Source organism: Aplidium turbinatum, chromosome 3 (genome assembly GCF_918807975.1).
Source record: "Aplidium turbinatum chromosome 3, kaAplTurb1.1, whole genome shotgun sequence".
Classification (NCBI taxonomy): Eukaryota; Metazoa; Chordata; class Ascidiacea; order Aplousobranchia; family Polyclinidae; genus Aplidium; species Aplidium turbinatum.
The window spans coordinates 34,709,647-34,737,274 of NC_137474.1; the positions used below are offsets into that span (position 1 = coordinate 34,709,647).

General features: G+C 37.5%; 1 protein-coding gene and 1 pseudogene across 2 annotated transcripts; one reads left to right on the forward strand and one right to left on the reverse strand.

Moving 5' to 3' along the window:
* Positions 1-675: 675 nt before the first annotated feature.
* On the reverse strand, positions 676-27,398 carry LOC145766137 (peroxisomal acyl-coenzyme A oxidase 1-like). 2 transcript variants are annotated; one of them, XM_082577794.1, is made up of 15 exons: positions 27,232-27,398; positions 20,831-20,980; positions 17,488-17,645; positions 11,808-11,915; positions 11,268-11,387; positions 9,743-9,858; positions 7,005-7,174; positions 6,211-6,373; positions 5,608-5,798; positions 4,983-5,135; positions 4,165-4,270; positions 3,394-3,540; positions 2,909-3,018; positions 2,387-2,483; positions 676-1,429 (listed from the first exon to the last, which is right to left on the reverse strand). In XM_082577794.1, exons 2-15 carry the CDS (start codon positions 20,914-20,916, stop codon positions 1,367-1,369), a joined length of 1,788 nt encoding a protein of 595 aa, XP_082433920.1. In that variant the 5' UTR covers positions 20,917-20,980; positions 27,232-27,398; the 3' UTR covers positions 676-1,366. The 2 variants fall into 2 exon arrangements, with proteins under 2 accessions (XP_082433920.1, XP_082433919.1); XM_082577793.1 differs by having other exon boundaries at positions 20,831-20,996.
* On the forward strand, positions 13,450-14,039 carry LOC145766138 (general transcription factor II-I repeat domain-containing protein 2-like; annotated as a pseudogene).
* Positions 27,399-27,628: the final 230 nt, after the last annotated feature.

Consider the following 27,628-nt stretch of genomic DNA (forward strand, 5'->3'; position numbering starts at 1 on the left):
AATATAAAACGTATGTAGGTAAAAGAAAGATTTTTTTGTGAAAGTGTGAGCATGGCCTTTAAAATTTCGTTTAATATTTTACAATGAACCAGGCAATGAACGTTCAACAACAGTTCCATAAAATGCGCCAATTTCTTGTAGAAATTATAAATCAGCATATGTTACATTGGTATGGTATACAAAATGTTTAGAAAACAAATAGCCTACAAGCCGTCGCTGAAACGTCATTAAGCAATAGAATCCCGTTGAAAATATAAGCATGAAAACCCAAACTGCCAAAAAAGAGGACATTTGAGCATTTTTTAGTGTCCTCGGAGGACAATTCATTTTTGTTGAAAAAAGAGGACAAATCCTCTTAAAAGAGGGCATATGGTAGCCATATTCTCGCATCGTTTCCACAAAAAATCTCTAAAACCGAGTCATTTTTTCACTTTAAATTTGAAAAGTAGCTGGAGTGAGATTGAAAGAAATGAAGCGCGCTATTTTGCCTATCGACTGGGTTCTGCCACCCACAAAAAGTATATTATGTTTGAATAGTCCCAAACGCAGCTGTAATCTCACGAACTAAATGCCAGCTAGTACGAAATGTGTATATCTAAATAGAGATGAAGTCTTTTCTTTTGTCGCCCAAATGAAATCATTTGCATAATTCATTTCCCAATGAGGGCAATACCACAAAGTTCAATTACGTTTATTGCAAACACAAGAGGTGTAAGGCGTCACCTTTACATCATGAGACGTAATAATTTGTCTAAATTCTATACTAAAAGTATTTAAGCGAGCATTTGCGACAAGGAAACAAAAAACAACGCACGAAAAATACTGCTTTCCAAACAAGCTAAAACAACGCACTCAGGACAATTCCGAATCCGGGTGTTTTGCGTAAGTCATTTTCCTTATTTATTTTTATCACTTATGACAGTTAATGAAAGCAAGAAAGGTACTCCAGCAAAAATCGATTGTTTAAAAATTCATAAACGACATACAAAAAATATTCAACTTCGGCAAGTCATCACACAGAACATATTCAAAACATAAACGCTGTATCTCTTGCTAGGTTCATTTTCCGAGACTGCTGACATCATGGGAATAATAAAAACAAACTATCGAACAAACTTGCATATGTGGAACAGCATGGTGTTCTGGCTGGCATAAAATGAAGGTTTTGCTGACAAATTACATAACTCTTGCACTGATTCAGTAGCACGCGATGTTGAAATTAAACACAATTTTCTAATCAACCCTAGCTTTTGCAAACTATAGGCAACAAGATTAGTTGAAATGAGAAGTTAAAAACGGAAGATTAACTTAAGTAAAAAGCAAATTAGAAACGCAGAAGAGCTCATTATCATGGTGAAGATTGCTTCTAAAGTTTGGATTGCTTTCGTTTCAGAAGTGGGCGGAGATACTTATGATAGGTGGGATGAACCTGAAAAAACATCATAAGAAAGTTTATTGGACGATCTAACTTTGCCAAACGACAGTCCGACAAACCAGATTGAAAGGTATCAGTATTCAGTATGGCATGCGAATTACAGGCATGTTTCCAGTATAGTTTATGATCTGCAGTTAGGTTGTGATCTGTGCGCGAAATAATCTTTCGCAGTGTAAACCATCTAGAGTTTAGATTAAGTTGCCAACCGTTTATTTGGGTAACGGCTCGAAAAAGGTTGGGAAACACTAGGTTAACCCTAAAAAAACAAATTAATACCATAATAACTAAGATCATCAACACAAAGCCAGAAAGCAGAGCATTTAAAATCACAACGTTCACTTCGTTTAAAACCACTCAGTTATAAACGCTCTACTCATACTGTTCTACTTGTTAACGCTATGCCATAACTTTTGAAGTTCTACTTCTGCTGTGGATCATTTTCGAGCATAAATTAGAACCGTAGTGCAAATCATAAGCTTTGTAACATGCAGTAATCAGAACGAAATTGGTTTCTGTAAATTACCTCGCCGAAATGTGACATAAATCACAAGAGATTTTAAAGAGGTTGATAAAAGTTCACCTTCCTAGAATTCTGCAGGATATTGACAAAACTGTGTTCAGGTAAGCCCTCTTTTTTTTATAAAAATATTTCGTAACGTCGTGCACTAACTAGACAAAACACAGTACTGTTCACCTCTGCCCCAGTGCCATATCATTGTTTTGGACAAAGAATTTGTTAAATCTTCGAGTTATAAAAGGTTGCAATTTTAAATCAGCTTAATGTTAAAAACCAAAAAATTCCTTTTTCAAGATTTTTTTTACTTGCATATTGTATAGCAAATGTGAAGAAAAACAATGACGGCATTGGCAGAAACTGCGCAATCGAATGACCAAAAAAATCTGCCAGGCTAGCAGTTTGAAGATGACATTTTCCAACAACAAACAACTCACATCTGTTCTATTTAGCTTAGAATTCTGAGCCCACTTGAAAAGATTCTCATAGACGTTTCCATCGTACCTCCCCAACACGCTGTGAAGTGCTCCATCCCTGGAATGGAAACAGAAGATGAAGGGAGAAAAGTAGACGAAACATAGAGTTTTGTTTTCTGGGATAAATACCACCATAATACTAACCAGTAACAATACGGTGATGATAATACAGAAGAATTCGTCAGTTCGACTGATTCGAGCTGTTCAAGTGAGAAAATCGATTCTTTTGTTCATTGGTTTATCGCCTGCTTAGCCAAAGGCACAACCATTTGGAAAGTTCAAGCAGACAATTCGAGCAAGACAATTCGAAAAGAAACCGCCCAGACATTAAAATCCACCATGGCAAAAACGTCTGCAGACGTTGAATCAATATAAAAATGGCAAAATTTGATGTCTGGACGCTTAGTATAAAAAAAAATTGACAGCAATTAATTGCGTTGCGGAGCATTACAACGTCAGCGTTACGCAAACGTCACAACCAACCTGAAACCAAATCCGTCGACCAGAGCTACGGCGTTGACGCGTACAGCCGGGAGTAAGTCGACGACGTATTGACGTAAAGACTTCACCTCTGCGCCACTTAGAATCTCATCCTTGAATAAAAGTATCAGTCTTAATTTTTATTTTGGTGTTGTTGTACTGATAAGACAATCGCTTTTGATACAATTTCACGTTTCTCTAACCTTATATGACGTACAATCTCGTTAAAAATTGGCAAAACGCTACGCAAGTTTAACAAAGCAAAATACTCTTGCAGAATGGCACAGTTTCAACAACTTGCCCTAACAGTCAATTTAAAGGTGGTAAAAGATTCTAGTCTTGAGCTGGCAAGGTTCGAGCTGTAACAAGCTCAAAATAAACTTTAGGACATCCAATTAGGTTAACGATGCACCCATTTTCTTTGCAATTCAGCTGGGCATCATACACAGTAACAGCCTTCTTAAAAAACAACAACAACAAAAGATTACCTCTAGAAACTCTCCACTGGACTTGTCAATGCCATCCAGTGCGTAGAGCAGGGCAAGCTCATTCATGGCTTTTCGCAGGGCAGGTGAGACATCCATGGCCTTCAGCTTTTTTATCATGTTCTTCACCACAAAATGGTGGCTGTACGCCTGAGATGATTGAAATTTAATGATGCATTGTCCTTTAGTGGATCGTGCTGCTGGCCTGGCATAAGCAAAAACCGCAGAAAAACGAAAGTACAGGAAAAATTAAGTTTTCTGTTCTATACACAGAGTTTCATTCAACACTTCCATATGAATTAAATGAAAAATAACAAAGGATTTTATTTGATGAGCACAAATATAGCTGCACACAACACATCCTTTTATAGAATACTTAAAATTGCTCATCTGCGGACCAAAAGTAATTCAAGTTGATTGATGACAAATTTACGGCTACTCAGATGAAGTGAGCGCCTGCGCGAGCGACTAAACGAGAGTAAGATTCAGTGTTTGTATAGCAAGCCAAACCATGCTTGAAGGTGGTCACGAAGCTTCTTTGCTTTCCAATCTACATAATTGAAATCAAAACCACCATACAATGTGATTCAGTGAAAGCATTCATAGCCCAGCTAGTAAATTAGCCCCTTTTTACGTTGACTCAACGTGTGCAGACGGTTAAAATCACAAAAGTGGACGACGCATCCAAACCCAGAAAGCAAAAACCGTCATTTTTACATTGATTCAACGTCTAAAAATGAGGGATTTTGATGTCTGGGAAGGTCCATAACTCACGTTGGCAGCATGCACCAGAAACACAGCAGAAGCATTGATTGCGCCAAGAAGGTCGGAACCACTTTTTGTCGCCGCGTCGACTTTCGAGGACGCAAAATGAACTTGTCTGCAAAATACAACAAAAGTGTCACGAGTTCTAGCTATTTGCACTGGCAATCTAAATTAAGTGAAATTATTCTTTTGAGGCATATTTCACGCGGGGATAGCATATCTAAACAGCGAAAATTAGGGGGAAAAAATATAGCATGAATTCGTGTTCTGTGATATTTCCAATCTTTGACTAAACTATTCCAGTTTGTCTGGTACACAAACATTTTCTGCAAATCATCATCATCAACAGTATCATAGCCGATGCGGCCTTTGATGAACTAGATGCTCAGTTCGTAAATTTTTCCAATGTTCTCTTTGTCGCGCAGTGTCCCAAAGTGTTCTTGGTTGGCTGATTGATGTATTGAAATTAGATATAAATGTTGTTTGTTGTCTGTCACGAGCATGTTTCCCGATAAGGCGACCGCTTAGACAGATATTTTCGAAATCTTCTTTTCTGATAATGTGACCGAGAAATTTGAGTTGCCTTTGAGTTATGTTGTTCAATAGTTCCTTATCTTGACGTACTTGGTTTAAAAACTTGGTTTTCTTGGCTTTCTGCAAATAACTCCATAAAAACGTGGTGTTATATGACAACATTATGACAAGCACAGCATTCGAAAAGATAATGTTGTTGCGGATTGCAAGAAAAGGCGCTTTGTCAATATGTTCTTTAAGTTGTTTAACTGCCCAGCGCTTCACTAAATGAAGGACGCTACTCTTAGACTTACTTATAAGCACGTTGCTTGTACAGACTCTCCAAAAAGTCGAGATCCATGAAATCGCGATTTTCTCTGTGCGGATGCGGCTTGGAGGCCAAGTAGGACACCGAGTCCGGGAGGGAGGATCCGGATCGAACGTCGCGGACACACTTGATGAGATACCTTCGCGTACAAGATGTAAGTGAGATTCATCCGCGAGATATTAAAAGTATCACAAGCTAAACATTAAGATTCTGATGCTACTTGAAAATATTTCATCTCTCAATTAAGCGTTTGCTGTAACACGGTTACGCTGATACTTTCGCCTACAAGAAAAGATTTCATCTCTCTCGCAACAAATTTATGGTTTATTTATAGTTTTGTCAATCAGTTTCTGTCGCATCTTGGTTTACGCCTGATGGCTCAAGATTCAGACTAAGCCAAAGCCCATATGCGTGTCCGTTGTGCTCCAAACATGTCCTTGTTGCATTGTTTTCCAAAGACATACAACAGCGTGCTCTCGCTGGCGATCGAACCGACGCCCATCGAGCATTGGGAAAAGATCTTACCATTCAGTGATTGCGTGTGGATAGAAGACATTGCGTTGAATAAACTAGCTCAGCTCGATAGTGAAAACAGTTTCGTTGGCACAAACCTTGCTGTTTGAAGCATGAGAACAGTGTTTTCGCCTTCGTAAGTGCAGGCTGGTGTGAAGTCGGTGTAAAGCCTCGGGAAGCCGCTTGCTCTAGAATAGCCGTGACCACCGCAGGACATTCGAAGAACTTCCAACCCGGAATTAGTCGCCCAAGTCGTGAACGCTTTCAGACCAGACGATAGGGCATGCAGCTGCGGATATTTCAGTGATTAAAACAATTTGAAAAAGAACCACTGAAATGTGGTTCCAAAGCAGTGGTTCCGAACCTTTTTAGAATCAAAGATTTCATTAAATATTACTTAACCTTGCGGGACACTAAATTTTTAAGAGTATCCCTATTCCCTAGGTAAGAAAGTTAGCAAAAGTACTCTTCGCAAATATATAAATTTTTCCAGTGTCAATACATTTGTGGAATCATTTTAAACGTTAACAGAAAACCTCGAAAGAGACCGTGAACTCCAGGTTACACACCACTGGTCCATAAGATTAGTTAGATGTGATATGATTTCGTGAGACTAATTCCCAACTTCTGCTGCTTCTCTACATAATTATAAATCTGGGCCTATGCTTTATAAGGAAAATTAGATCTAGTGGTTGCGTTACCTCTTGCGAACGTGAATAGTCTCCGCTTGCAACTTGTCCATTAACAATCGAGTAAATTTCCATCATAGAAAGTTGCACAAAATGGAATGCGTATGCAGCAGCCAACAATGGAAGGAGCTTGTGCTGTTGAGTGGGGTAGCTTAGGATCTGTGGCTCCGGCTCACTTCAAATAAACATTATCGCATGAGATAGGATTGGTGGATTTTTTACACTGAATCTCCTTAAAAATGTTCACGGACTAAACTAACAATAACTATTTTGCAAATGTTATTTGGGAAAACCACCATCTGCAAGGGTGGTGAAGTGAATAAAAATCTAAAAACGAAAATTAACGGAAAAATTTTCAGAAAAAGCCTAAAATGCAGACACACACATCCTTTAGTAAACGTTTCTTAAGCTCTAAAACTAAACATTGAGTTATGGCACTAAAGGCGAATATAGTTTGGTTTACTCGAAGTCTGCACCACAACGAGTTTGTTTCTAAATGTTGGACTCATTGTTTTAGTTCAGATTGACCAAGAGTTCCAATTAGTTTGCTCCTAACTGCAAAACCACATTGCGAAAAATTCATATGCCATGCTATCAGCATCAATGGCTGCCTGAGAGGCTTTGCTTGTCATTTCAAAAATATCGGCCCGGTAAAGTTGCCACTTGAGGGAGGCAGTAAAAACGAAAAAAGTGTGATTTAAAAAAAATCATTGACACTGTCAGCAAGATGACAATGATGAGGCCGTATTTCTTGGACACCATGCAAGGCGTAAGCAAAATATCCACTTTCCATACAAATTACAAACCTTGGTCTCATCTCGCTTTGTCTTCTAACGGCGCTGTATCTCACAGCTATCGTTGCTCCTTTGGCGAGAGCGATCGCGCTGGTGCGCACGATCACAGAACGCACGAACGTCATAGTGCCATACGTCAACGTGGACTTCGGCGGTTTGGTGTACGTGCCGTCTGGTGCAACCTAAAAGCAACGTCAAAATACGGTAAACTATCTGCAGTATGCAGAAACCGTATAAACTAACTTATCGGAACAATTAGGCAACATAGACGAAGTGTGTTTCTACTATGTCACTGATCCTGCAATATACAATGCATTAACTGCAACTCTGCAAGTATGGATGCACAAATCGTGTTCAAATGTTCATGGAATATTGGCGAGTGCATGAATTATGAAAGTGGAAGATGCAAATGTGTTGCAGCAGCGAACGAAAAATACGAGAAGTAGGTGAAATTAGGATACACTATACAATTTTATAAATGGTAGTTTTTGTGACAGATAAAATCATGCCCTTAACTTGCCAGTAAATTTTTAAACTTCAATACAAATAATTATAAATAAACATAGAGAAACAATCTACTGGCAAACATTTTTAAAGGAAACGCGTTGCAATTTATAAACGAGTATTTTAAGTAGTTTGTGTTGATGTTGTGAGGATCAATATTAGGGTGTACGGTTTTTTACAACCTATAGTGAAACCATTGTTTTTTGTCGGGAAATAAGTAGTTATGGCCACATGTAAAATATTTTTTCTCAACTCCATGGTTTCGAGGTCCCAACTGCCACTTTTCTACATTTAAACAAACCTTATCTACAGTGTGTAACAAAAAAATAAACGCATCTCTTGATTTTCATTAACTGATATATTTTTTTGCTTCTGCTTCAAAGGCACCAAGCCCAATATGTTAGCAAGTGCAACAATAACTTCTGTCCATTTTTATTATTACGAGAACATGTAAGTTGAGTACTGAGCACACAAAAAAAGTAGATACATTTTTGGTACACACTGTATGAAACCATCAACACTACTACAGTACTACAATGTCCAATGTACTCCTTTGATGCTTGTCTACACCGAAATTTTGAAATATCAGGCAAAAAACAAACATTTTAAACACTACCATAACACAAAAAGCACATAATCACATCAAAAACGAACAACAAGATTGAAATTTATTGCAGCAACATTCAGGGCTGTGGAGCCAAGCATTTTTTCTGGAGCTGGAGCCTTTTTTTAACTGTCTGTGGAACCGGAGCTACAAAAATTTTACCTGCTCCAGCTTCAGGGTTGGGTAGCCTAATCTTGATTAGCTTAAAATCAAGTAGTAAGACTGATAAACTGATGACATGAAGCTGCAAAATTACTACTTTAGTGTGATTGCCCCTTTAAACAGAATTTTATATATAATACTGCAATGCAAATTACTAAACCGTTGTGTCCTACTGTGGTAAATGCCATGAACAATAAACATACTTAATGGAGCCGGCGCTGGAGCAATTTTTTAAAAATTTGCAGCTCCCGAGCCATTGCATGAATGCTTGATGGCTCAGAAGCTAGAGCAAGAGCTATTTGATAAATGCTTGATGGCGCTGGAGCCGAAGCCAATGCTCTCTTACAGTGGCTCCACAGCCCTGGCAACATTAAATGCTGCAAGTAATCAGTGCATCATCGAAATAAGATAACCTCTTATTCTGTCATCAACCTCATTAATTTTTTACTGTGCCTGCATATCATTACTATCCTTTACTTTTCCTTCAGTAATGCCTTTTTTCACAAAACCAATTTCTCTTTCATTTGATATCTGGTTGTTTATTAATGAATGCCAGATGTTTGGGGTAGCAAGTGATAAACATGGTGAACATTGCATGGCAATGTCATAAAAAGAGGCAAGTTTCTTTTTACTTCTCAACAACTTTGGGCTGTTTCTTTATTTGATGGGTTGGTAGTTATTTTATGGACATTCGGCTGCTAGTAGCTGAAGTAGCCATTTTACAGAGTTACAAAACTACCATAAAATATTCTGTGAATGAATTGAATAAGGAAAGTATAATGATATGCTGTAAGTACAATAGCTGTTTTTTTTAATAATTAATTTATAAAACTCTTAGTTTCAGAGACTACCGAGTAACTCAGTCTAAGTCACAAAACGGCTGGGATGGGAAGCTGCACATCCCGGCAACAGCACTTCATGTTTGTCAATTTTGAGTGACCCGTTTGAGTTGACTACCTACCAGCGAACAGTGCTGGACCCTGTCAGCGACAATCTGTAAACCAAACAGTTCAATATGTATAACATTGAACCAAGGCTAAAGTATCTTTGGCTTGGTAATGAGATTAATTATTGAACTTGCAATTATAGTGCAAGTTGACCCCCGTCGTTTCATAAAGCTGACTTGGACACTTTTAGGGCCCTTGCAGCCACTGTTTGGGGCCCTTCCAGCCCCGTAGCTCTTTGAACCCCAGGCTAGTGACCACTGTGGCACACTTTTTTATATCTAACTCTTAATGTTACTCATACTAACTGCAAAAAGCTTCAAAGTCCTTTTTAGTGGTTGAAATTCCCATCACCGGTACCATGATTTTACACCAAATTTCTTTCTTGAGTTGGGACCTTGAATTGTTGAAGTAGGAAAAAAATATTTGAGATAATGAGTTTTCAGCTTATTTCCCGACAAAAAAAATTGGTTTCGTTGAAAAATTTGAAAAAAAGTTTAGAAACCGTACACCCTAATCAATATGGAACTATCTACCTGAGAATATTTCATCAGCATGTGATCTCTTGGTATTCGGTGGTTATCTAGTTTCAAGAATCCATTGTCGTTAGCACCATATCCAAATTTCGGGCCAATATCTCCAACAGTTATTCCTGCAAACACGCAAAGCTTTCGTAAACTGACCCAATAGGTGATATAGAAATAGAAATACATTAGTGCGATTCTGCATTTCGCATATTTTGCAGAGAATTCTTTTCGTTAACTCTAGAAAAGATGCAAGTAATGACTATGAAAAAAATGGTGGTCGTGAGCATTCGAAAAACAATAATTCAATGAACACAATGTAGATGGACCAAGATGTAAACCCACCTAGCCGTTAAGATCGAGCTTATGGATTCACCAATGATTTTCAGCTGCAAGACTGTATTGCTTCAAACTGTCAATCATTAAACTGAAAAACGCTACATGCAATTCCGCGAAATCTTTGTCGGGTCATAAGACACATCAGTTAACAACTTTGCTGGACAAACAGTTTATATCAACACAACGTCCAGAGCACGTGATAAAAGTCATTTTGATGCATTGCAGCACAATAAGAATTAATATCTTTTGAGTTTGTTCGTGTTAAGATTATTTTCAGATGTAGGTTGGTCTTTCTAATATTGAAAATGATGACTGACGTGTATAGTTTCATGGCAATCTTTTAATTGAGCCAACTAAACCGACAAATTTCAAGTTTTACGAATACAAAAATCCCGATAAAAAGTTTTTGCATGCTTCGTAACACCAGATATATATTTATTTAAAAAACACAAATGAAATGTTTGAATGTGCATTGTCCTTTTACATTTAGTGCCGGTAAGCTGGCCTCAATAGCTAGGTTTGTAAACAGATAAGTCACACGCAGAACTTGCAAGGCAGCCGCCAAAGCCAGATAGACGCACGACTGCTGGTTAGCTCAGTCACGAAGTGACTTCCTTTACTCGGAAAGTGTTTCAAATTGAACAAGTTATCAGATACTATATATCACATCTTTGTAACACTTATATATCACAGCTTTGTGACACGAAAAGCTTGTTGTCTGGGTATTACGAAACAAAGGCTCCCAAAAAAAAATTAACTTTTAGCTTTTTGTTGCCTTGACTGGAGCAGTGTCTTGGGACACAAACTATGTTCTTGGTCCACAGATTAAAGAGAATGTTGATTGAGTCTGAGAGAATCTTTATCCTCGGACTGGAAAATTTTCTGGCAGTTTCGCATATTTGTAGTAGAGGCTTTGAACCACTGGTGCAGGCCCGGTCACCGAGTTTGACAGGGTAAAGTTTTCGATTATTGAAGTGCTGTCTTCAAATTATTCAATCCAATAAGTACCGATAATTAATTGGAGTCCTTGAAAAGCGTTGCTCAAGCGCACACATTGAGAGTCGTGTCGTGCGAGTTTGCGCGTTTTGAAATACGTGTCCTTTTCCTTATTAAGTAATCTACAAAAAGTAATACAGTTTCCAGTAACACAACAATGCCTATTAGTATTAATCGTAATATCGTAATCATAATAGTAAACCTGGCAAAGATGTGTGGTCTTCCAAGCTGCGAAGTTGCACGACAAAAGGATGGATGCCATGGCACTTGCCAAGAGTATGAAGTTGAGCCAACACAACAGCATGTGTCGAGGTCTTGCCCACTGTCAAGAAATGATTACATGACAACGTTGGAACGTATAACAAGGATTTCAAAACTAACTAAAAAGACAAAACACTGTAAAAATCGTCGCTGCAAACATTTCTATGTAGAAAAAAAATTAAACAAGTAAAAATGTCAGAAACAAAATACTATATAGTATATTATATACTCATAATGTTTGTCAAAAAATTCTTCTATCACCGCATTGCAATAAAAATATAGTCAGTGTGTAAAATGTACATGGCCAACAACAATCTACAAACAATAGGCGACTGCCAACATAACTTGATGGCTTACGATCGGAATAGCTTTGCAGAGTTTTTACGCAGCTATAACAGGTTTGACAAAATTAGCTCTAACGACATGAAAAGTAATTATGAAGCAACCACAAGTATTTACATTGTGATAACGAGATACATACATGCCCCTGGCCACCACTTTATTGAGGTCACAGTAGGTGAATTGAGAACGAATTCCTGTGTTGCTGGATCGTAATGTGCTGTTGTCTCCAGCCCTCGTAAGAAAGTGCCTGTACATCAAGTGAAGTGCATTTGACCAACAAAATTAGGAACACAAAGGGCGTACTGTACAGTAAAATAATTGTGATTTTCTTTATGCTGGTGTCTACTGTCTATTTTCCAGCCATTACAAAATATCCATGATTTTGCAATTTTGATAGTTAAACTGAAGAAAACTTGACAAAGATATGTATTTTGTACAACTGCAAACTGAATTTGAAAACACGGCATGGCTAAGGTAATTTCATCGAGCAGGCCTAATTGTATGTCACACCAAGCCATAGTCATTGGTCACAGTAATCGAAATTAAACATAAAGCAATAATTTTAAAAAGAAACCAAGCAATGGAACATTTGCATCCAAGCATGCGCTTCTTGTTTATGGTTAGAGGCACCTTATACAAAAATATTTTATTTTTAGCCTATAGGGCCCAACGGCAGGGTGTGGACATTGGATTTACGATACTCCGTTTCATAAGAAACAAAAGCCATTGTCCGAATACAGTGAATAATTAGGCAAGACATAAACTTGGAAGATGTTGGTACCGCTTTCTGCAGATCAAATTGATCTTTTGCTTGATCTTATCATTATCAATTCGTTATTGGATCGTGCTGTGGTGGCTTCAAACATAGTCTCATTGAAACTAAGTACGAAATGTTTCGATAGGTTACCTTGTATTAGCACAATTTCGCTTCAGCAGATTATCATGAACCACAATTTAGTTTATTCTGGAAATTTGTTGTTAGCAATAAAATAGCAAAATTGTGATTAGTGATTAGGGTGTACGGTTTTTTACAACCTATAGAGCAACGGTGTTCAACCTGCGGCCGTGGATGAATAATTATGCGGCCGTTAACATGTAATTTAATAAGCATGTGTTGGCAGCCGTGCCCTGTTGTTTAAATAAAAAAAATTCATTAAGAAAATGAAATGTAGCCTATTTTAAATATTATACAGGGATATCTAGAACCACTGGATACCCTTGTCACATGTCACGTAATTACGCAAAATTGGAAGGTGAGTGGAGGAAAATCTGAGTCGAAAATTTGAAGAAAAGTGTGCGACAGGAGACATCCTGTAATGATGCAACGCACAAGGCTTTGGAGCAAGATTTTCGGAATTTTTATCAAAAGAGTACCATAATAAGCAGCTCTCAAACGTTCATTGTATTATCCACCAAGAAGCCCTGAGTGTCAAATCTGTTGCCTTAAATGACACTTTAAAAGACGTGAATCGCATCATGTTGTACATTCGTGCCAATGCACTTCATCATAGGCAATACGAGAACTTCTGCAATTGAGCGAAACGTCTGCAGAAGACATTCTCTATCACACTGCAGTTCGTTGGTTGTCTCAAGGAGAAACATCTCGCCGTGTTCTGCAGTTGCGCAAAGAAACACTGGAATACTATTCCACAAAAAAAAGGCTGCCCTTTACAAAACAAGAGCTTCCTCACATCTCTGGCGTTTGTAGTGGATCTTCTGTCCCATGTCAACAATTCAAATCGAAGCCTGCAAGGAAAAGATAGCTTACAGCAATACATGTCATGCACAGAAAAGTATCGGATTTTTGTGACAAGTATCTTCTCCTTAAAAATCATCTTCAGCAGCGTAATTTTTTCTATTTTACACAACTTATGGCTCTCATCGACAGCTGCGAAATACAGGTCGACAACGTTCCAATCACTCTTTTTTGTGGTATTTTTGATACTGTGTTGCAGGATTTTGCTGATCGTTTTCAAGATTTTCAAAAATTTTGCATACATTACGACTCCTTGCCTTTTCACACCTGGTTGAAACCGAAAGTGCTCCGTTACATTTTCAGATGGAACTGGTGGAATTAAAAAGTAATGAGCAGCTTGTGATTAAGTTCAAGTGCGAAGAAAATTTGCTTGACGCGTGGAAAAGCGCACTTGATTATCCAATGTTACGAGAATTGGCAGGAGAAACTTTTGTTCTTTTCGGAAGCACATACGTGTGCGAGTCTGCCTTTTCACAAATGAATTACCTGAATAACGAGTACCGAACGCGATTGTTGGACAGAAACCAGGAGTCCCAACTAAGACTGATGGTATCTCGCAAGGTTCACAACTTTGCAAGTTTATCTCCTAGTATGCAAAACCAAGGGAGTCACTAGTTGCAATATCGCAGACGGAAAAAATTCATTTCAAAAAGTGTTTGATATTTCATGGCACTATTAGGTATAAGTATGATAAGTTTAGTACATATTAATGAATAAATTCTTCTCATAGATAACGCAAATTTAAAAAAGATCATTTAAAACTCACTAGCGGCCGTGCTTTATAGAATTAATCTGAATGCGGCCGGAAAAAGCAAAAAGGTTGTGCACCCCTGCTATAGTGAAACCATTGTTTTTTGTTGGGAAATAAGTAGTTATGGCCACATGTGAAATATTTTTTCACAACTCCATGGTTTCGAGGTCCCAACTGCCACTTTTCTATATTTAAACAATGTCAGAGTAAGCAGGCTGCGCAACGAACTCCCACAGCCACAGTTATCACCACTTGCTGCTGACAAGTCAAAGAACATCTGTGTCCTTTAATGTTGCCGTTTTGCGTCACATTTTTGTGTTTTTTTTATAGTGATACCGGTACTTGCTCTTCGCTATTTCTATTACGTTTAGATGATGTCACGTCATTATGCCAACTTGAGACATAATTTAACTCATGACGTTGTATGGATGAAAAACTTTTACAAGTTTTATACTCTGCTGAGTGTAAAAAAGAAAGACAAATGATAAGTATTGGAGAAATTGAGTCTCTTTACACAACTTAAGAATCGAACAACGCAAAACTGCTGAAACAAAACGTTTTGTTTAAGTGAAAGAATCACTGTAAGCAACCAATGTTAAAACGTGCGTGGAAGAAGTCATGGGAGTGTGACGTATCAAAAATTTGAACAGGTTGTTATTTTTCTATATCAATGTGACGTTAGTTACAACTTTAAAAAATCTATATCTTTGCGTTCTGTAGAAAATCCGCAGCAAACGCCTTTTTACGTGTTTAGTATCGGCCACAGTATCGGCCAAATTTTGACGATACCGATACTCAAAAAATGGCCGATATCACCGATACCGATACATCTCTATTCAGTATGTATTGATGTATCATTTTGAGTTTATAAATCACCGTGCCGCATTCACACTCCAAGTAGGCCAGTTAGTTAAACAATAGGTTGAGTGCATTCAATAGCCCAAAAAGACACATTGATAAATTGTTGCGTCACTTGTTCATTGTTATGCTATTAGTATTAACAAGAACGTTTTTGTTTAAATATAAACTTTTGTTAGTGGGCGTTTCGTAACAAATGGGAACGTAAATCAGGGGTTCCGCGATGAAAAAAAGGTTGACGAGCCCTGACTAGCACATGTCCCACTCGTATATCACCTAAAAGTTTTTAAAACTCAAAGGATATATCTAGTAGAAAATCGAATGAAAGGTTAATGAAGTCCATAGTTCTCGCAACATCTTACTGTGCTGGGAGGCCGAAGACACGAAGTTAATTGGTACAAAAGCAAGCTGACCTCAGCATGAACTATTCTACTGGGAGTTTGTGGTTTAAAAAGTTAAAAGTAGCAAATTACGAGAACAGAGTAAAACTGTATTCCCTTGAAATCATTCTTTTGGAGACAGATTTATAAAAATGTTGACTTGACTCTTTATGGTCAATTGTGCGACAAAAGCAAGAATGATGACTTAAATGCAAATGTGATAAATGGGATAACTTTTTTATGCAACAACGAGCTTCAAAAATATTCCAAACCTAACAATATTCCAAACAATGAGCATGTTTTATGCCGTTTCCAAGAATTTCATAATGCAACTTTTTCCAGTATTGCACTAAAATAAAAAGAGAAATGACAAACGTGAAGCACATACGCTTCAGTTTGGGTGGTATGTTTTTATCATTGGATTGAACTGAATAATGACTTAACAGCGAATGTAGAAATGTTCTGGCCAAACATTAACCCAGCAATATATGCTAAAGCTAAATTATTACACAGTCAAGCAACTTCGTTTTATGTTGAGCGAAGCCTGAATATGCTAGGTAAACTGTTGGCTCAAGATTTTTATTTTTTAACGAAGAAATTCCATGGCTAGCCTATTGTATATACTACCAGTATTTGTATACAGGGTCATCAATAATTAAAGTTACAAGAGATCCAATCCAAAAACTGGCAAAGGAGGCGAACGTGGCCTATGAAACCATGTTCACAGTTCTCAAGAAGGATTTGAAGATGAGCCCATTCAAACACACGAAGAAACAGTTGCTAAATGCCAATACCATTGAGAAACGTCTCTTCAGAGCCAGAATTCTGCTCTCATGCATTGAAGGAGGAGGCTCACTGCTAAACCTTGTGTTCAGCGATGAGAAGAAATTTGATGTCCAGCATCACTTTAACAGTCAGAATGATCGTGTTTGGTCAAGAGATGGTGATGTGAAACCCCAGGTAGTCACTCGGAGACAAAGGGCGGCATCAGTGATGGTGTAGGCCGCAGTCAACGAATTAGGAATGCGTCCATTGATTTTTGTGGACCAAGGAGTGAAATTGAACCAAGAAAACTACCGAAATGATATTCTTGAAGGTTCATCGTTGCCTTGGGCAAAGAAACACTTCAAAAAACGTAATTGGTCATTCCAACAAGATTCTGCCCCTTCACATGGAGCTAAGAGATCGCAAAACTGGCTTTCAGCCAATGTGCCGTTCTTCATTTCCAAGGAAGAATGGCCTTCATCCCCAGACCTGAACTCCCTAGACTTTGGCATCTTGTCTTACCTGGAGAGCAAGGTTTCGACTAAACACCACCAAAGTTTGGAAGCGTTGAAGGCTAATCTGAAAAAGGAATGGGCCAAAATACCTCAAAAAGAGTTATTTGTGACTCTTGCAGGTCCTTTTCGAAGCGTCTCCGACTTGTTATCGACGCAAATGGCAGATACTAAACTTGCTTTTCCTAAATATTTATTTATTTGACAATAATATTATGTTTATTACTCAAAAATTGTCTACCATTTGTTAAATACAGTTGTTTGAAGTTATAACGTTAATTATTGATGACCATTGACCCTGTTATGATACTGTTAACATTGTAACATGAATACATCACACCACTAAAGCAATGCGGTTTCAAACCCTGGTGCATAAATACAACTATTTACTGCAACTTTTATTAAAAACAAATCCGTTTTTACTATAAAAAAAGTTGCTCTTTCTCACCCCTTTCTCTAATTGGAATTAATTGGGGAAGTTTTTAGTTTACTGATAAAAGAATATTTTTACTAATTTGCAATACATTTGGCTTAATAATGTGACTAAAGGTGGGAGGACTGAGACGGAGCTACTAGCTTTGCATAAAAATATATTAACACACACAATTAAAAAAAAATGAAGAAATCTAATGCACTACATGCCAATCAAAAAGAAATCTAATGCACTACATGCCAATCAATGCAAAAAGACACATAACAAAAATATACACAAAATTGTCAAAAAATGAAACACTTGATCAAAACAAACAACAATTTAATTATAGGTGTACTCAAACTTATTCAACCAACAAGCCTACCATGACCCATTTCCGTTTGGGCATATGTGCCAACAATTTCATGATTCAGTGCCGGTGACAGCCATTTTTCAGCCTGATCTTCTGTAGCTTGTCCCAGCATAGTCGGCACAAACATGCCATAGTTCAAGTCGAACAACACATTTACCTCAGCAACGTAACTAGAAAATCCAAATCAAGGATTTAAATAACTGTGAAAAAGAAGATCCGTCACAATACTTTTACAAGTTACTTTTACTTCTCTGGGTATAATTGAATTTCTGCAGGATGATAATGTTGTTTTTGCTAGTTTATTTTAGTCATTGTTTTCATGTCGTCAAGTTATAACCTATCTATTTTTTGAGTCATGCAAGGCCTGGGCCGGGGCGTTGCGCTTGAAATAGCTTTGTCCGTGGTAGGATTTCTTTGTGGGGTTTTCTTTGCCTGCCTTGCTCTTCTTTGCTATTAGCTAAACGTATCAAGACATGTTCCCCTCACAACCATCAGCACTCTTGATAATGCACCATGGCCGATCTTCATAGCAACTGTCCATACAAATCTTAAATATAAATATCAGCTAAAGCTATTTGGGCTAATAAAGCTATAGCCTAAAGTAAATATATGTTGTTTATTTATTTTTTTTGTAACTTTTTTTTTTCGTTTATATCTTAAATTTTTCTGAAGGTGTTGCGACCGTGCCAAATTTCTCAACTCAATAACTTATTTCGGTCACAAGCACGTTTTAACGTTCGCGTTTTGTCGCTTCTACCTTTTTCTCGACCTTTGCTATGTTGACGTGTATTGTTTTTGATATGATGGTCAGAAATAAAAACAACTGAACTAAACTGAAGTACCGGTAGAGAAAACACAAGTTTATTAACAGACGAATTCTGCTTAATAGTTCAGTTCCTAAAGGTTCTCTCAGTGTTTAATTGGAATATTCAATTACCTGGTATGCAAATTACTAGATAGCCCCTTCAAGTTTGAACAGTAGGCCTAATGAACAGGAGATTTCGAAGTTATGATACTCATTAAGCTCTTTTTATTCTATTGAAAAGAGTCCTCACACATATATATACTTCCAGTGTAGCCAAACTAATTTAAATTTTGTACGTTTGTGGTACAATACTTACCCTTTTACTTGACATCTTGAACGAACAAACATATTAAAAGTGGCATCAGAAATAAGAAGAAATGAAAAACAAGACAAAATTTCAAAATATGAAATTCTAATTAAAATTATACATATAATATATAAATCTTTCTTTGCCAATAGCTCAGTGAATAAACACTGACCTATGAGAGCAAAGAAATGGAACAATCTATCAACCATATTACAGTTCTGGTGCAATGCAAGTCTCAGCATGTGGAATTGAGAACAGCACATGAAGGTAGGGGTCTGCAAATAGTGGGTTATGACCCGAATTCGGGTCACAAGACCATCCACTCTGGGTCGCAAAATAATTCAAACTTACTATAAATATAACTCAATTAGAAAAAAATAACTACAGTCATTTACCTACTCTTTGACGTGCTATGTTTCATACAATTTTGTACATGAAAATTTATACAGTCAACCCCGCTTAATCGGGACTACATCGGGACCAAGCCAAATTGGTCTGATTAAGCAGGTGGTCCCATTAAACGAGGAGAACAAATTTTGTTATTTTTTTCATCGTTTTTGAAAATAGTTTAAGCATTTTAAGCACCTCGTTGGCGTTTACGAGAAGCTGTAGCTGCACTACTATTATTCTCATGCTTTGCCCATAGGTCTTGCAATTCCCTCTCCTGTACATGTAGCCTTCTTAATGTTGACTTTGGTAGGCCAACAATCTCGGCTAACTTCCTCTCTGACGTTCCTGAAGACTGGTTTTTCATTTTGTTAAGAATCTCTATTTTTTCTTTAAGTGTTCGATCTACGCGAGTTATTGCTGCCATTTTTATTCAAGCGCTAAAAGCATTCATTCATTCTTCTGTACAGTACAGTATTCGGTGCTGCATCACAATTACTGCAATTCTGATAGATGACAATTGACCTTATGAAGTGACAACAAGCGTTTGTTTATCTGTAGCCTACTTCACTTTAAAATGGCTTAGCGAGAACGTAGCACGTAGCCCACATCAACTCTTGACGCGTCACCTCGCAGAAAAATGTACAAAAAGTAAAAAACGTAAACCATAAAGGCATATTTTAGGGCGGAGGGTGGTCCGTTTGAGCGGGGAAAATTGTACAGAAAAATGGATTTGGATTCGGGACCAGTGCAAAATGGTCCGAATAAGCGGGTGGTCCTATTAAACGTGGCCGATTAAGCGGGGTTGACTGTACTTTCAATGGTAGTACAGTAGTCTCTGCTTACTAAGCCCACGGTTAACAGGTCCACTCGCTTATTAAGCCCAATTTGAACCGTTCTGGAATACCTGAATGTATAGGAGAGGAGTCTCATACAACTCAGCACATTGCAGTTAAGCAAGTGACAACAAAACTACCAACGTTTCAGCCAGTGGCTAAAATTGGTAAATGATGAACCTAAGCAAGAAAAAACTGACCAAGCCGATACTTGGCATGTCACAAATTAGAAAATTCAGTTTAGCAAGTAATGACCAAGCAAATCCGATCTGCTAAATGAAAACTTCATTTGCTGATTTGGGCAGTAGCTGAAATGTACTTGCTGAGTTGTTGCATGTCAAGTGGCCCAATCCGACTACCATAGGAGTGGCAAAAGATTGTCTCCAGCTTAATAATTGCCCAAAATCGTCTAGTCCTGATGTGGGCTTGATAAGTGAGGCAAAGTATTTCTAGCAAAATAAAATGCTTTCAAAATGTTTGGGTTGCAAAGATTTAGAAAGATTGTTTTTATGCCGCACCTACAAGTATTTGCGTACCCCTGCATTAAGGGGACAGTTCTCCATTCAGTGGCACCTGGTTGACAAAGCAATTTACAAGCAGAAACTCTTCAACAAGTGGAGAATTCACACAGTCAACTTGGATGACCAGTGTGAAACTATTTGCTTTCAAAGAGGTTTGCATAGCCAGGAAATTATTATTCTTCCAACCAGTACAACATTTTTTTCTATTTAAAGAAATTAAAAAAACAATTTATAAATTTGACAACATTTTCCCATCCATGTACTGTGGGCTACATTAAACGTTCGTGGTACCTTACAGTAAGTTTACATTAAAAAAACTTTAACTCCATCAATCATTTATCGCTTTATAAACTTAAATGAAGAAAAAATACATAAAATAATATAATGCAAGAAAAGGTTTTGCTAGGAGTAGGATAAACTTATGAAGCAGTGACACTGGTGATACAAACCATGTTGGTTTTGAAAGCACAATAACAATGCATTGTAGTAGACTACTCACGAATTATAGGTTAATAGATCTTTATGATTTTCAATTAGACTTCCAAGATCAGGTCTCTTCAGAACTGCAAGTACACTCTTTCTCATTGTCTCTTCATATTCTTCTTCCCGTGATAAAAATGCCAAAGGAACCGATTTATAATCAGGATCACTGAAAACAGCATCTTCTGAAGAACAGATGTCATACTTTCAAATAGTGTAGTTTTAATAAGCTAAAGTTGCAGAACTAAAAATATAATTTTTACTATAAATACATCGGTATTACAATTAGCAAGCAAATTGAAGTTGATTTTGTATGAGATGATATGGGCTGCAGTGCACATGGAACAGTTGGTAATGCTACGACTGAAGATTAAATAGACAATAATGAGCTTTATATAAAGTTGATTTAGGTGGTGAGTACTGAGTAGCATACTTGATTCCAGCATCGAGGATGAGAAGATAAGATTGTCATTAAACTAAGCCATTGGCACAAACGAGAGTAGGGTGGCCAGTTCCTTTTTCTCGACCACTTTTCCTTCAGCAACTATGCCACCCAATTAATTACACCCTGGGTCGGAATAGCCCGATTCGGTGAGTCCGATTCGGTGAGTTCCCTATTCGGTGAGAGCCTTTTTCGGTGAGAGCCCTATTCGGTGAGTTTTTTTTTTTAAATTATTGCGCGCCGTAGTAGGGCGTGTTGATTTAAATTATTTTGGAACTTTGCTAGGGAACGTATACAAAAACATGTGTATAGATATCAATAATTGAAATCCAAAATTATTATTCGATTAAACAAGATTTAGCTTGGTAAATTCAGGTTTATTTAAAATACAACAAATAAAAAAAATTTGCTCCGATTATGGTCATTTTTTCGTCATAAGTTCTTCAATTCCATATAAATAAGACTTTAAATTGTTTCTAATTTGTTATAGTCTTCATTTAAAGATACTTTTTCAGCTTTCAAGATTTTTTTTATATCATATGCCAGGCGCGGATTTATGGGGGGGGCGGGGGGCTCACCCACCCCCCGAAATTTTGTGAGAAATTGTATGTTTCAGCATCAAATGGTTTGATATGCTTCTAAACACCTGATATTAGTCCCACGGCGGACTTAACCTATCCCGGGGGGAATAATTTCTTGTTATTATTATGGTTGAAATTATCCATCGATCAGACTCCGTTATTTTCTTTCATACAACTTTTCAACATGGACAAACCAAAATTTTGAAAACCTAATAAGAGCTATGGACAATCGATCGTTGTGGAGACTCACGGTAGCCGACGCTTTATTCAGGCATGGCCGATGATGATGATTGATGAAAATTGCTGTTTTAATGTCTATTTTATAGCATATCGTATATGTCGCAGTATGATTGTTCATATCTGTTTAGCTTTTTGTTTATTTTTAACTGATTTTCAAATTTTCTGCCCCCCCCCCCCCCCCGAAAAAAACTCCTAGATCCGCGCCTATCAGATGCCTATTTTTGTAAATCCATATCGTTGTTTTGTATTGCTGTTACCACGCTATTATCACGTTGTTATCACGCTGTATTTTACTTTATTTTCAAGATTAAAATATTTCGATGGCTTCTACGAAAAGTACAAGACAAGAGACTTTGACGCATATGAGCAATCTTATTGGAACAGGTCAAGATATGTTGCCTTCTGAGCTTCCCACTCTGCGATGTCTTCTGAGATATGGGCTACTGTTGAGAGAACGAAGCTGTGAGGATGTGAGAAACTACCCTCTATCCGATCTGGCAATGGACATATACCCTGAACTATTGAAAAGATGGGGCCGAGCAAATTTTTGTTTTGTATACCTAATTAATTATTACATGCCGACCCGCAACCTTAAAAAAGATTCGTTTGAGCTGGGAACAGGCAAAAATATATCTCTTGGAAGAGGAAAGATTCAAGTCAAGGAGGCATTTATTGCAAAGCTTGACAGGCTTTTTGATATCCTAAATTGTAAATACAACATTATTCCGTATTCCTAGTTTGGTTGCTCAGCAGATATTTGCAAAATACAAATTGACATAATATGTGCGTGCCCAAAGGAAAAGAAGATTCCAGGGAAAGAGCTTGCTTTTATCAACGGCCAGAGAAATAAGATCGGATCAATTGGGCCACATCAGATTGCTTTGCCAGATATACCTGAGCACAACAGGCAAGTCGAAAGACAGAAACGACAAGAAGATGAGAGAAGACTGATTGTGGAGGATTTTGAAACAATTAGGGAAGAGGTTTCAATATCATCTAACGAAACCATGTCCTCCGATGATGAAAACATTGATGATGTTCAATATGTGACATCAAGCACAGAAATGCCAAGCAAATCTTGTAATAAATTACAATACATTAGAAATACTTAATGTGGCTATGACGAGAATTAGATATGGTCTTGGCCTACATGCAGCGGCTGCTATGACCACTGCTGCCTTTATGGATGTTGGATTGATCACACAAGAAGACAAAAGACTTGTAGTTGATCATAGTAAAGTCAAAAAAGCCCAATTAAAAGTCATGAACGCTTTGGATGCAGAGTTTGATGAGTTTTGCAAGGATGGTTGGTAACATTAAATGCATATTCTTTGACGGCCGCCAAGACATGACAAAGGTTCTAATAAAAGCAGACAATTCAGACAGACAATTCCCGAGCATCATCAAAGAAGAGCACTATGCAGTATGCAGTGAACCAGGAGGAAGATATCTTTATCATTTCACTCCTGTAAAAGGATCTTCTAACAAAAACTAGCTGAAGTGATTGCAGATAATCTCGTGGATTTTTTCGTTTATAAAGAGATTGACAAAAGTCTGCAGGCAATTGGAACGATTCCACGAACGCTAATACTGGCTGGGCGGGTGGTGTTATCCATTGGGTAGAAGTGAAGCTCAGACGCAAGCTGATATGGTTGATTTGTGCCCTTCACACCAACGAGTTACCCTTAAGGCATTTAATGAAAACAATCGATGGAAAGACCTTGTCTAACAACAAGTGGACAGGTGACATTGGGAAGATGTTAGACATTGCCACAACACTTGAAGTGGATACTTCATTTGCTCGGAATGGCCCGTTTCAGCTAGTCCGATTCGGCTAGTTCGATACGTCTGTCCGATTCGGCTAGTCCGATTCGGCTAGTTCCTATTCGAGTACAGTCTTTCTCAGCTAGTTTCCTATTTGTCAAATTTTTGAAAATCCAACCATAATCTTTCTGTAATCCAACAAAATTCTTCCGTAAATCCAACAAACCAGCCGAAAAAGACTGCAGCCGAATCGGACCAGCCGAATCGGACTAGCCGAATAGTAGCAGACCCTCATTTGTTAAACTTCCCATTGGAGAACCCCTTATTGCTTTATCTCAAAATGTTATAACGGATCTGTCTACTGATCAAGCTCACAGATATAAAATTACCGAGGCCATTAAAACAGGAAAGCTTCCTGATGATTTGACACTCCTTGAGATTAGTCCTGTGAGCCATTCCATGTGGCTGGCAACAGCAAATAGGGTTTGCAGAATATGGATCTCAAATCATGGCCTTGAAGGCAATACTCTTCATAATTTAAGAATGATGGTAGAATTTATCGTCGGGGAATATTATCCCTGTTGGTTCAATATTAAAATTAAGCACTCTTGGGTCGAAGGGCCACGTCACACTCTGCGCCAACTCCGGATGCAAAACAAGACAGTAGTGGATGCTGTCATGCCAACCATCAAACGTTCAGCATGGTATGCATTCAGGGAAAACATCATCCAGACTCTTTTGTGCTCAGAAGACATTGAGAAGAGAAAAGCTGGAGTACAAAAGATTATAGATCTGAGGGGAGGAGATGATGACACACTCGGAGATGTTTCAGTACAACCCAGAAAGACACCTTTCATTAACCCAGATGCTTCATCTCTAATTGAGCTAATCGACTGGTCCGACAGATTGTTTGGACGATCTCCCAGTACGAACCACCTTTAACTTGCAAGCTTACAATAGCGCAAGTTAAGTGCTTGATCAACGAACCTATGAAAGTTCCACAGTGGCCTTGTCATGGTCAGTCCATTGAAAGGTGCGTTAAGCAAGTCACTGAGGCAGCTGGAAAAGTGTACACGCATGAAAGACGTGAGGGTTGCATCAGGGGCCAAGTAGCAAGTCGGCGCATGATGTCAAGGAATGAATCAAAACAAGAATTGATGAAACTTGTTGGTCAAGAAAATACCATTATTTTGTGTTTTGTATTGTCATTTTATCGTTGGTTATTGCTGTTGGTAATCGTTAATGTTAGTTGATTTGTTTTTGTTAGGCGACTTAATTTTGGTCTACATGTTTTTACATTAGTTCATGGAAAAAATTACATTAACAAATTGCAATAGCATGCTTATCTTCATGCTATAACACTAACGCGTATAACGTTAAATATTGAGATACAACTGTAAAAATTTTCAAAAATGTGAATCTGGGAAAAAAATAGCTTGTGGAACCTGAAAAATGATCTTTAAAGGGAGAAAAACTTCCTAGCAATTAATAAACACCGTAGTATTATGGAATTGAAGAACACGTGTCTCATTAGAAACAATAATCGGGAAAAAAAATAAAATGTTTTTATATTTGTGGTTTTTTTATCACTATTTAAAACAAACAAAGATTTACCAAGCAAAATTTTGTTCAATCAAAAAAAAAATTTGGATTTGGTTTATTCACGGCCACACACATATTTTTAAATAAGTTCCCATCTAAAATTCAAAAAAATCATTTTTTCTCTTAAAATTGACACACCTTAGCGCCGTAGCCTAATTATCATTGCTGTTATAGGGTTAGGGGATAGGGGTTGGGGGATTTTGGGGTTGCGGTTTTGGTTTTTTTTGGGAGGTTTGGGGGTTTTTGGGTTTTTGGTTTTTTTTGGGAGTTTTGGGGGTTTGGGTTTTTGGGTTTTAATTAGGCTACGGTACCCGATAATTTTCAAAAAAAAATTCAAAAAAATCACCGAATAGGGATCTCACCGAAAAAGGCTCTCACCGAAAAACGCTCTCACCGAATCGGACTCACCGAATAGTAGCAGACCCCCCTGGGTAGAGGTGAGCGGTGTTTTTTAACAACTAGCTGAAGCCTGGATTCAAACCAGGATTGCATAATTGGAAAGCGAGCGCCTTATCCACTGCGCCAGCCCACTGCCATAAAATATTGATTTACTAATTACTATGTAGATACAATACATAAGTGAATTGTGAGGCATGCATTACAACAAAAAATAGTATGGACAGGTAAATAAATGATTGGTAGAGAGTTTGCTTTTTTGAACCATAGACAAGCAACACAAAATAACCTTAGCCGGTTTAACATAATGTATTACACACAAAAAAATATATATAACATAATAACTCAAACGTTTTTGAAAACACGCATATACAATGTATGATACGTGTCAAAAACAGTCGAGTTATTATGTTATATATTTTGTGTGCAATACATTATGTTAAACCCGCTTAGGTTACTTTTTTGCTTGTCTAAACACTTAATGTTTGCAAGAACTTTACAGTTTACAAAACAGGCCTCTAAGCTCCCAGTGGCAATCGTGGCCAAAAAGTCATTAAATGGCCTCCGAAACTACCGCACCGGTAGGCCATGTTTGATCATTAGCTTGAACCTCAAGTCAACATTTCTCCACTCACATTCGTATTTCAAACTTTTTTCTCCACTTGTGTTTGTAAGTGAAACTCATTTCTTTTCATTTGCAACCTTTTTTCACAAACAAGGCAAAGTCTCTACATGTTAACAAGAAATATTGCTGGTAAAAGTTTGGCAAAAGGTCTGAGTGTCGACCTATAAAAACTCAAAGGCTAACTGTAGTAGTACACTTACTTGGGAAACAGTGCATTCAAGTAGGCTACAACTGCAAACATGTTTCAGCGCCTTGTTTGCGCTGTTCTTACCCGAGTGAATGCAAAAACACGATATTATTTGATTTTTAAAAACAAAAATTGTTAACCTATTTTTTATTTAGCTGCTGGCCACAAGAATTTGGCCGCCGGAAAGAAGCTCTGGTAGGCCATGTTTGGTCGCCACAAAAATAAAGGAGCTTAGAGGACTGCAAAATACAAAATTTTTGAAAAAAAACGCTAGTGACAATATAGTATGATACAGATGCAATTGGTTAAAAATGTGTGGTATGTGTGTAGTCAAAAATGTGCTGATGAAAAGCAGGGAAGCTTATTTACCGTAGTTCCTTTAGCGATGCAGGCTATCACACTTTGTTATGATTTGCACATCTTCCACAAAACATTACAATATTTTTTTTGTTTTGACTTTTATTTTTAAATCAACCAGATAAACATTGTAAGGTAAACACTGTTAAAAATTGAAGAATCATGATAAAACATTCAAACATTTTACATATATACTGTTCAAACTAATTGTAACAGTATAACATACCCAACTTTCTCTTTTTAGCAACTTCTTCTGGGCCATTGTAGATCAGACAGGTCAATTCTTCAACATCAATTGAAGCATTATCTCTTTCCTTTTGCAAATCAGGATTAACATGAGGTTTTGATTCAGTCATATTGAACAAGATTGCTGGCACAATCATAAAACTATGCACAGCTGTAATTTTCAAACAAACTGTTAAATTGTTGTTACATACTAAGCAAGAAATTGGTTATCAACATTAATAAGCCAAAATAAACGTAAAAACTAGAGCATTGCCATCTGCAAGATGGAATGCATTGGAGTGCTGTTTTCCATGTTCTAACAATTGACTGATCGTGGGAATGGATCATGGACTGAGAAAGCTTCTTTGAGAGCTTAACTTGCTGACAGTTTTCATACA

What these genes read in the sequence shown, in the direction of transcription:
- LOC145766137 (XM_082577793.1), bottom strand. Translation starts at nt 27,388, where the DNA reads ATGATTGTGCCAGCAATCTTGTTCAATATGACTGAATCAAAACCTCAT. An exon ending in CCAAACGGAAATGGGTCATG is followed by an intron (nt 11,916 to 17,487) that starts GTAGGCTTGTTG and finishes CTTGATGTACAG; the next exon opens with GCACTTTCTTACGAGGGCTG. An exon ending in AGACCACACATCTTTGCCAG is followed by an intron (nt 9,859 to 11,267) that starts GTTTACTATTAT and finishes GCGTGTTTGCAG; the next exon opens with GAATAACTGTTGGAGATATT.